The sequence below is a fragment of the Lithobates pipiens genome, unplaced genomic scaffold (assembly GCF_037356315.1).
Source record: "Lithobates pipiens isolate NorthernLeopardFrog02 unplaced genomic scaffold, aLitPip1_a1.2 Scaffold_95, whole genome shotgun sequence".
Lineage (NCBI taxonomy): Eukaryota > Metazoa > Chordata > Amphibia > Anura > Ranidae > Lithobates > Lithobates pipiens.
In genome coordinates, this window is record NW_027507918.1 from 42,861 (window position 1) to 54,293 (window position 11,433).

The 11,433-nt window shown below is 44.0% G+C and overlaps 1 protein-coding gene across 1 annotated transcript; it reads right to left on the minus strand.

Moving 5' to 3' along the window:
- Positions 1-7,461: 7,461 nt before the first annotated feature.
- LOC143973756 (E3 ubiquitin/ISG15 ligase TRIM25-like) lies at positions 7,462-10,624 on the minus strand. Its single transcript, XM_077474600.1, has one exon. It carries the CDS (start codon positions 10,589-10,591, stop codon positions 8,639-8,641), a length of 1,953 nt encoding a protein of 650 aa, XP_077330726.1. The 5' UTR covers positions 10,592-10,624; the 3' UTR covers positions 7,462-8,638.
- Positions 10,625-11,433: the final 809 nt, after the last annotated feature.

An 11,433-nucleotide genomic window follows, 5' to 3' on the forward strand; every position in this document is an offset into this window, starting at 1 on the left:
TTGGTGAAAGTTGCCTGAAAAAGTCCTGCCGTGTGTATGCAATGCAAGTCCACGGCCAACGCCCTTTGTAAAAAATGAGGCTTTACTGATATTTGCACAGATCGTTTCAGTTTCTGCACAATTATTGCTGCACTTTTACTGTTGTCATTTTTACTAATATTGTTATTTTGCACAGATTGTGCACTTTTTGTATTTTTATTTATTTTTTTGCTGATTTGCACAGACTATTTGTTTTGCACTCAGATTTTCATAAATTTTTAGGATTTTAGATTAAGATTTATTCATCTTTTTAGCAAATGATTTTATTCCAATTGTTTGGTAACATTCTTATGACTTTAGAGCTGTTATATTCTTCTTCTTACACAGATATCTATTTAACCTCTAGAGACCCGCGCTATAGCCAAATGACGGCTACAGCCGGACCTCCTTTGCCGGGACCACGTCTATTGACGTTGTCCCGTGCACGAGCGACCTGCGCGCCTTCTGAGGGGCGAGCGCGGTGCGCTCTGTGATCGGCGAGTCTGTGAGACTCTCCTGATCACGGATCCGAGCAAGGGGTCGATCCTGACCCCTTACCATGTGATCAGCTGTCAGCCAATGACAGCTGATCATGTGATACAACAGAGCCGGTAATCGGCTATTTTTTCTCCTCGCGCTGACAGCACGAGGAGAACAAAAAAGAGCCAATCACTGGCGGCCTTGAGAGGGACATCAGTCCCGATCATGGCCAGCTTTACCAGTGCCCACCTGCCCCCTGCCAGTGCCACCTCAAGAATAAATAAGTGCCCCATCAGTGCCACCCATCAGTGCCCACAGTTCCACCCATCAGTGCCCACAGTGCCACCCATCAGTGCCCACAATCTGCCTCAACAACAGTGCTGCACCCCAGTGCCACATATCCGTGCCCATCAGTGTCATCTACCAGTGTCCATCAGTGCCGCCCATCAGTTACCAGCAGTGCCACCTATCAGAGCCACCTATCAGTGCCACCTATCAGTGCCCATCAGTCCCATCTATCAGTGGTACCTATCAGTGCCCCTTAGTGCCACCCATCCATGCCACCCATCCGTGCCCATCTTTGCCCATCAGTGCTGCCTTATCTGTGCCCATCAGTACTTTCTTATCTGTGCCTATCGGTGCCACCTTATCTGTGCCTATTAGTGCTGCCTTAACTATGCCTATCAGTGCTCACCAATGCAGCCTATCAGTGCCGCCTCATCAGCGCATTTCAATGAAGAAAAAAAATAACCTGTTTGCAAAATTTTATAACAAACTATTAAACATGATTTTTTTTATTTTATTTTTATTTTGCATCTTTTTTTGTTTGTTTAGCAAAAAATAAAACTCCGAGCTGTAATTAAATACCACCGAAAGAAATCTCTATTTGTGGGGAAAAAATGATAAAAATGTCATTTGTGTACAGTGTTGTATGACCGCGTAATTGTCATTCAAAGTGCATCAGCGCTGAAAGCTGAAAATTGGTCTGGGCAGGAGGGGGGTTTAAGTGCCCAGTAAGCAAGGGGTTAATATTGATGATCTGCAGGTCATCTCTTTACCTTTCTCGTGTCTTGCGGCGTTTTTATCACAGCGGTGAATTGGATTGTGTGTGAGGGCGGCGGGTTCCATCGATATCGCCGATAGTCACTTCATGTGTGAAGGAGGTTTATTGATGACTTGTGATAACGTTGCTTTGCTGATCTCTGCCGATACGATCGTCATGGAGAGATCGGTAGAAGGACGCTCCATTCCTTCACATTTATCTCTTTGGAACTTCCGCAGTCATATTATTGCTGATCTCTTTATTAGGGTTGAAGTTCCATTCTGAGGAAGCTCCACATTTCCATTTCTCTCTCTCTCTCTATCCAGGGTGAGAAGATCTTCATGGTGGCCGATACTTCTCTAGGATCCAATCATTTATTTCTCCCTTGTGGATCGCACATTCGCTCGCCCTTCAGATTTGGACGCATGTCTCTCCTTACTATGCTTGATTTCTTACAATTTCATTTTTTTTATACAGTTACAATTATTTTCATTTTTTATTATTTTTCTCATTTTTGGAGAGAGGGGCTTTGTAGAGACATCAGGGGTCTAAACAAACATCTGATGTCTCTTTCTTGACTCTCTGCAGTCCCTTTCTCTGCAGCCTCATCTGCACTGTAGATGAATGGAGAGGAGTCTGTATAGAGGCTCCAATTAATTCACAAACCGATGCATAGTAAACACAGTTTAGTATGCTTCAGTGATGAATGAATACAGAAGTGATCAGTTACAATCGATGACTGTATTCATTCAGGAATGGAAGGGGGCTTCTAAATGCATAATTACCCCCCCTTCCCCCCGCTCTCCATCCTGACAGTGATCTCCCGCCCCTGTAGAGGTTGCAGCTGGCAGGAGGGGGAGCAAGGAAAGCCAGCAGCTGCACAGAGGGGGCATCCGGCCATCAGTGAGGTGGGGGGCACTGAAGTAGGGTGCCCACGTGTCCCTGATTGCCTGGGATTGTCCCTTAATTCATATTTTTGTCCCGTGTCCCGGGCACCTTCATTCCGGGACAATACAGTGTCCCCGAATAAAAAAATAAAACACACCGCCAGCGGCCAGTCTGCCACCCTGTCCTGATAAACATTTGCTGATTTGCCGAACTGGTTGCTAAGGCCGCCCCGCCTCGCATCTAGCAACCAGTGACGTCGTCTGACACAAGGGTACCCTACGGCTGAACGAGAGAGCGAGGCCTTACCCACAGCTGTCTTGCGCTGAGCAGTGCGCCTCCGAGTCCACCCACCGGCGTATAATCTCCTTCACTTCTCCGCCTCCGGCCGCAGTAGCAGAGAGAGAGAGAGCAGCCACAGTCACCAGTGCGTCTTCATTCTGTATCTACTCCTCCTGAGTCTCCTGACTGGTTGTGGCACTGCTGGTAAGTCAGGATCCAGCCTGTGCCCACTGCCCAGTGCCAATCCCCGGGGCCGACTACTCCCATAGCCGTTGCCTACAGCACATGCACATTGCCAGCAGCCCAACTTCTCCAGTTCTTCTCCTGAGCCTCCTGCCCACGAGGGCCACGACCCAACTCCAAGCCGCCAGCCAAAGTTCCAGGTTAGTATACTCAGTATTTTATGAGAACATGCATTCTTGCAATCATGTATTGCTTTTAAAAATGTTCCTTCTAGATACTGTATTGTACTATTCCTTCTAGATACTGTATTGTACTATTCCTTCTAGATACTGTATTGTACTATTCCTTCTAGATACTGTATTGTACTATTCCTTCTAGATACTGTATTGTACTATTCCTTCTAGATACTGTATTGTACTATTCCTTCTAGATACTGTATTGTACTATTCCTTCTAGATACTTTTTGGAACAATAAAATGTCATTGTCGTTGTTTATGTATATATATATATATATATATATATATATATATATATATATGTATATATATATAGAGCCCTTTGACAGTGGGGCGTTGTGGGCACCAGGGGTTAAATGGCGCTGTTTTTATCATTCAGATCAATGGGCAGGAGCCGTGTATACACCGCTCCAAAGATGCAGCTTGCATGAGTTTAACATCCTGCAAGCATACCGGAGGGCTTTCACACTGGAGAGACAGGAACGGCTCTTTACAGGCGCTATGCAGGCGCTATTTTACATGTGACATCCTTTTTTCCCACAAATAAAGCTTTCTTTTCGTGGTATTCGATTGCCTCTGCGGTTTTTATTTTTTACGCTATAAACAAAAAAAAGAGTGACAATTTTGAAAAAAAGCAATATTTTGTACTTTTTACAAAGAAATTGGCAAAAAAAAAGTATCAAAAACCATCTTTTTTGGGGCGGGCGTGGGTCGGGGGGGGGTGTCCCTGAATGGCAGTTTGGAAATGTGGTCACCCTTCACTGAAGGGGGGGTCAGATCAGCGGGGGGGGGGATATATTTGGACAAGTAGATCCCCATGTAACTGCCCTGCAGAACCCAAAGCCAACAGGAGGGTGGAGGAGGGAAGCTGGCAGCTGCAGGGTGGCCACATAAGGATCGGGGTTTGCAAGGAGGGATCAGCACTGGGGGGATCAGTGCTGGGGGGATCAGTGCTGGGGGGATCAGTGCTGGGGGATCAGTGCTGGGGGGATCAGTGCTGGGGGGGATCAGTACTGGGGGGATCAGTTCAGCGGGGGTGCAGTGGCAGGGAAAGGGGGCATTAGAGAGGAGGTGGAGGGAACTTCAGATGTCAGCAAAGGTGGGTGAAGGGCGGAAGACACGGGGCAGAGATATCAGTTTGTTCATTTCAATGGGGGAGGGGCGTTTTTTGTTTGTTTTAAAACTGACCAAATATTAATCAAGCAGGATTTCTAACACCACAAGGGAAGGACATTTAAATTCATTATATTAATTAAAAAGTTGAATATAATACAATATACTGTATATCTTATATATCGGTTTTGGGCCAAGGTCATCCTGAATGTTGGGTTTGGGCACAGGAATTGTCATGTCGGCACCACTAGTATCTGTGTCTAGACTTACATCCATCTTCTTGGTGTTTCTTTACAGAATTCTGATTGGCTAAAATGACCTCAAAATAATGAAGTCAGTTAAATGATTTGTATGAATTATTTGTGTATTGGAGACGTTGTGATTCCATCGATTTTGCTGACTGAATGATTTGTTCCGGCATTCCTGACAGTTCACATCTGTGTGTTATCCAATGAGTGGCGACCCGCACAGGAAATATGCGCTTTGCTGCACATTGTGAAAATGCGTGGGAAATGCTTTACCATTTAGGCTGCAACTGCACATTTCTGAACGCATGACAACCTGCACAGACAACGCACGCTTTCCATACGATTCAGAAACGCGTAGCAAACACACATTGTGCTTGTGTTGTCATTTACCCTCCATTCACATCTACACATTTCTGAACGCACACCAACCTGGACAGGAAACACGTTTCGGAAACACGCCTGTGTTGCTCATTTGGTGACACAAGTGTGATGCGTGTTTGCAATGCATTTCTGAAATGCGTGGCAAAGTTTGCACTTCCTGTGTGGGTGGTCACACGTTGGGAAACGTACAGATGTGATTGCAGCCTAATTATTAATGATGTCCCATTCACGGTCAGCAGACACGCGTTTTGCTGCACATCAAACTGTGTTACAAACGCACCAAAAATACACCCTGAAAAAACATGAGACACCCCACCACCAAAACCATCTAGAGCCCCCTTGGGGCGTTTGTCAGACGTAGGGCAGCGGGGTGTGAATGAGATGTGGGAGGAAGTTTTCAGGCACCATGGATGACCAGAGAAGAGAGGTGAGGGGCAAATAAAAAACATTCCTCCATCGAGGTTGTATAGGAACGCTTCTATTCTGATGGGACTTCTGTGAGTAAAGTCGCATTGAAGTTGTATGAAAGTTGGAAGCAATTCACACTGGAAATGGCAGGACAATGAGGTGTCAGCGGTGCGATCCGAGGCTGAAGGGTCTGGAAGTTTATTTAGAAGAGGAAATGTAACAATTGTGCTGCCCCATAAGGATTATAGAGGTCCCGGGACTGAAGGGACAATAGTAATCGTAGTGTAGCGCCTACTAGTGTTAGGTAAATGTAGTTTTTGGCCTCCCTGTAATCAGGGGGAGCGGTGATCGTTTGTTAGTGCCTGTTCTAGGTTCTGCTGACATAAATTTGAGGTTAAATATCTGCTACAGAAAAGAGGTTTCCCCCATTCAATGGGACTTTAAAGGCTCAGAGAGGAAACATAGATTTATAAACTGAAGTTTTATTATAAAGAATTACATAGAAAAGGTAGTAAATATATCAGAAATAGTACACAGTAATAAGAAGGGGGACACAATGCACAATGCAAAGTCACACAGTATCAGTATTGGTATCTACATGCAGAGGTTGGATAGGCATATCCAACGCATTTCAGAGTCACTTGGCTCCTCCCTCAGGGTTAGCTCTGCAGATAGTGTGGATACAGTAAAGTGACCCGAACTGTCACTCCAGTAAAAACATCAAAGTTGTTCAACTGCCATCACATCCATAACCCCCCCATATCCCCACCTGGATGTGGAGCAGGGGGGAGGATGGGAGTCTCAACCCAGCGGGGGTCAGTTCAGCGTACACTGAGACCACCTAATGTGGATGTGCCTGTAGTATCCAGATAGGGAGCTGTTCAAGACAGGTGAGAAATACATAGGTGACCACCAATAAACAGAGGTATATAAGACACCAGGGGGCATCTAACACAGCTCCAATTATTGGACTCCTCCACCATGTCACACCGTACATCTAATGGTCAGCTGGTGCAGATCAACTACTTTCCCCACATCCCACTGAATTCTGGGATATAGGGGGTGGAGGAACTTAGACATCCAAGGCCTGACCTATGACTTGATGGTGGAAATGCATTGTGCCTGGCTGCTCTAGGTCTATCAGGGAATGAAACCTGGGACTAGACATGTGCAATTCGTTTAGTTCCAATTTACGAATGTCAACAAAATTTGACAAATTTGTTAATTCTGAAATTTCCAAATTTTTCCATTTTTTAATTTCCAAATTTTAAAAATTACAAATTTTTAAATTTCTGAAAAATTAAAATTTCAGAAATTCAGATATTCATAAATTCGGAAATTTGGAATTTTAGAATTCAGAAATTCGAAATTTCGGGATTTTGACATTCGGAAATTGAAAAATTTCAGAGATTGGAAAATATCAGAAATTGCAAATTCTAAATGATGGAAATTCAGAAATTTGGTAGTTCGGATAATCGGTACTTTGGAAAATCTAAATTTCGTAAAATTCAGAAGTTTGGAAATTCTGAAAGTGTAAAATTCTAAATTAGGAAATTGTAAAATTATAAAATTTGGAAATTTTAAAATCCAAAAATAAGAATTAAAATTTGAAAATTCAAAAGAATAAAATACGAAAATTTGAAAGCCCCAAAATTTCAAACAATAACTAACTAATAATAACTATCAAATTATAGGTATTAAAATTTCGTTTCAAATTTGGCTGTTAGTGAACGTAACAAGTATGAATTTATCCCAATTATCAGAAATAATGAATGCCATATCTAAAATATTGGAAATTAATGATTTAATATCAATAAATAACATTAATAATAAAACCTTTTTATTATTATTTGTTCCATTCTATTTGTTTAAATGCAGCAATTGTTATTTCGGATAATTCGTAAATTTGTATTTGTTATGTTCATTAACAGCCAAATTTTAAAGGAAATTCCAATACCTATAATTTAATAGTTATTTTTAGTAATTATTTCGAATTTTACTGATTTTCTTTCCTTTTTCAGATTATTGAATTTTCAAATTTTTGAATTTCTGAATTTTTGAATACCAAAAATTTGAAAATTTGGCAATTCAAAAATTTGGAATTCTAAAATTCGGAGTTTGAAAATTCTAAAATTCTAAATTAGAAAATTAGAAAATCAAAAATTCAAAAGGCCGAATTTTCGGATTTCCGAATTCCAAATTTTTTAATTTCTGAATTCCCAAAAAAAGCAAAAAAAAAATTAAACCGAACAAATGTATTGGCAGTGCACATGTCTACCTGGGATCAAGCAGCAGGACCAGTCTCGGGTCTGTGCTATACTAGTAGAAGTCAAATCTGTCTGATTGTTATATCTATATCCAATCATTGATCAATATTCCCATATATAGAGCCGAGGATTTCCACTTCCTGAGACTGTATACCTCTCCCCCGTCACCTGTCTACACTACCACACCACAATCCCCGCCCCCTCCACATCATAACCAATAGGAACAAGACTAGCAATGGCTGTATTCATAGTGATAATCATCACAGCCAATCACAGTGAGGGGGAGGAGCAATCACAGATCCATGGATTGGTCATGTAAAGGAACCTGTGAGGACAGAAATGTAGGAATTCTCATTGTGGATATTAAAGTGTGTGTCTATACAAATCCTATTGTTCTAGATTTGGATGGAGTGGGGGAGGATTACAACCCCTGTCAGGTTTTTACTGCTATCCGGAGCTCCATTGGAGAGATTTCCCCTCACTTCCTGTCCTGGTGACGATGTTTTATCAGACAGGAAATGAGGGAAAATCTACAACAGGGACACAGACAGAAATAAAGACCTGACAGGGGTTCTAATCCTTCCCCTACTCTACTAAAGAAAAGGATTTTTATTTATGTCTGTGTTGCTGTTGGAGAGTTCCCCTCACTTCCTGTCTGGGGAAATGTTGTCACAGGAACAGGAAGTGAGGGGAAATCTCTCTAATGGAGCCCCAGATAGCAGAAAAAAAATCTGACAGAGGTTCTAATCCTCCCCTACTCCATCCAAAAATAGCCCTTTCTTCTATAGATAGACAGTGATGGTGGAGACCCCAGGGGCGTCATCCTGATCCTGGCTACACTATGTAGTGTATCACTGACTTAGAACAAGCATGCAGCCAGTGAAGGCTGAACAATCTGACCTCCTGCATGCTTGTTCCTGGTCAGTGACACACTAGGTAGTGGAGTGAGGTTTAGGATGAAGATGACGGCCCCGGAACCTGCAGCTTTATAAATAAATCCCTCATGTTTCCTGTCCTCTGCTTCCTCCTATTGGATGAGTATTCCACCAATCACCAATCAGATCATCCACCTTGTGATGTCTCTGGGCAGATCTCTCACTTCTGATTCCCCCCACATATCTGTATACGACCTCCAAATCCCCCCCATACCCCAGCATGGAGGGGCTCAGTGAAGGTGGTGGTGAAGGTGTGGAGATGTCGGATCGGGTCACACAGATCATAAAAGGAGATCCGCCCGGCCTCATAATCCAGATCTATCCTGACTCTCCCACTGGGGACACCGCCGGGTAATGGGGTCTCATTACCGTCATGTATCACTGAGAGCCGAATACCCCACAACCCCCTCACCCCCTCCAAACTCCAGGACTTCTTATTATCTCCAATCACTGACTGACCTCCTCTCCTGTCTATACTGGGGTAACACATCCCGACTCTCCAGTGCCCTGACCCCCCGACATCCACTTCCCAGTAATGTCTCCCTGAGGAGAACCTCTGACTGCTCATCACCTGACGATCCTCAAACCTCTCTGGTGTTTCTGGGCGATTCTGATGTGATAATGTGCAGGATGCAGTTTTCCTGTCATCTGATATATGTAGATAATTACCAGCTGTCCTCACATCCAGTAATATGTCTGTAACCCCCGACACCCCCCATGTTTTCTGTACAGCCCCAATATTTGGTCCTCCAGCCTGGAGGTGTGAGTGTTGTATAGTGGGGGAGGGTTGGGGAGGTCCCCTGGATGGTTGTATGGTGGGGGAGGGTTGGGGAGATCCCCTGGATGGTTGTATGGTGGGGGAGGGTTGGGGACATCTCCTGCATGGTTGTATGGTGGGGGAGGGTTGGGGAGGTCCCCTGGATGGTTGTATGGTGGGGGAGGGTTGGGGGGGTCCCTGGGATGGTTGTATGGTGGGGGAGGGTTGGGGAGGTCTCCTGGATGGTTCAGCATTGATGTGACCTTCACCCTTTGTAGTAGAATGTGGATAGACATGTGTGCCTGGACATTTCTGTACATTTACCCCAGACATGATATCAGATAGACCTGTGTGTAATGTGTGTGAGATCCCCCCCACATCCAGATCCCCCCCATCATGGAGGAGTTTATCATGTCTCTCTCTGTCCTCATCATCTCCATCCTCAGTATCACACAAGTCACCTGTGTCTGATTCCTGTAGGACAGTCAGTGGATCCGTCACGTTACACAGCTCCTCAATGTGACGCAACTTCCTGGACAGCTCCTCCTTCTTTATCTCCAGATCCTGGACCAGATCATTGATTATCCCGGAGATCCGCTCTGCCTGCCCGGAGATTTCCCTCAGGACTCTCTTCTCCAGGTCTTCCAGACGTCTCCTGAGGTCTCTGAACAGGACAGTGACTCTCTCTGTCTCATCATCTGCTTCTCCTTGTACTTTCCTCCCGTGTTCCTGCAGACTCTGGACTCTTTTCTCCATCTCCTCTCTCTCTGTCATCAGTTTCTGCAGAACATTCCTCAGTTTCTTCTTCTTCATCTCAGAGGCCTCATCCAGAGATTCCTTCTTATGGTTGATGTGATCTCCAATCAGACAACAAGACATACAGATACAGGTCTCATCCTCAGTGCAGTAATACTCCAGGATCTTCTTATGGACGGAGCATTTCCTGTTCTCCAGGGAAGTGGTGGGGTCACATAAGACGTGTTCTGGTGACTTGCTGTGGACTCTCAGGTGATTGTCACACAGAGAAGCTTCACAATGCAGACAGGATATGACAGCAGGTACAGGAGTGTGAATACAGTAAGTACAGAAGACCCCGGACTCCTCCTGATCCGGATGGGTGGACAGGAAATTCTCCACTATGTTCCGTAGTGTTATGTTCCTCTCAAGGACGGGACGTTTCTGGAAGCTTTGTCTACATTCAGGACAGGAATGACCTCCAGACCTCTCCTGTGTATCCCACACACGACCAATACAGTCCCGGCAGAAGTTATGTCCACATTTCAGGGTTACAGGATCTGTATAAATGTTCAGACAGACGGAACATTCCAGCTCCTTCCTCAGATCTGCAGACGCCATCGCTGAGAGCAGAAGAGAGAAGTGACACTGAACGTATCTGACACTCATTACCAGTTCTGTACATTCCTACACAGGGAGGGGCTGACACCGAGACACGTAGTCATAGGATTCCTTATACAGAGGGACACAGATAATACAGGATCTCACAAAAGTAAGTACACCCCTCACATTTATGTAAATCTTTTCTCCTAACTTTTCATGTGACAACACTGAAGAAATGACACTTGTCTACAATGTAAAGTAGTGAGTGTACAGCTTGTATAACAGTGTAAATTTCCTGTCCCCTCAAAATAACTCAACACACAGCCATTAATGTCTAAACCGCTGGCAACAAAAGTCAGTACACCCCTAACTGAGTGTGGAATAATTGTATTAATTTGGCTTTATAACCAAGGTCTGTATTTATGCTGTTTGTGTCCCCTTTTAAGCTTTGACTTAGCTCACTTAGCTCAGCATAAGACAGATCTTGAAATAGTTCGGTGTGTGAAGGTCATTTTTGTACCAGTTGTTCTCCATGTCCAGAGTTTATGACTTAAGGTCAGTAGGTCAGTGGTTTCACAGATAAGAATACACATGGAGTAATGTGTCATAGAATGGAGCACAAAATGCTCGAAGAGATCTTTTAGTCTCGATTCACACTAATGCGTTTTTTGATGCATTTTTCAGAAATTCGGGTGTAGCACTGACCCCCGAAGGAGCTGCTGATATATGATTGGACCTGTACTCTGCTATTCCACCCCCAATAAATTGGCTCAACCCGTTTGACACAGCTGTGAAACATTGTTGGTGTGAAGCTTAGCAACAAAAGACAATCCCACAATATACAATATACCAATAATGTA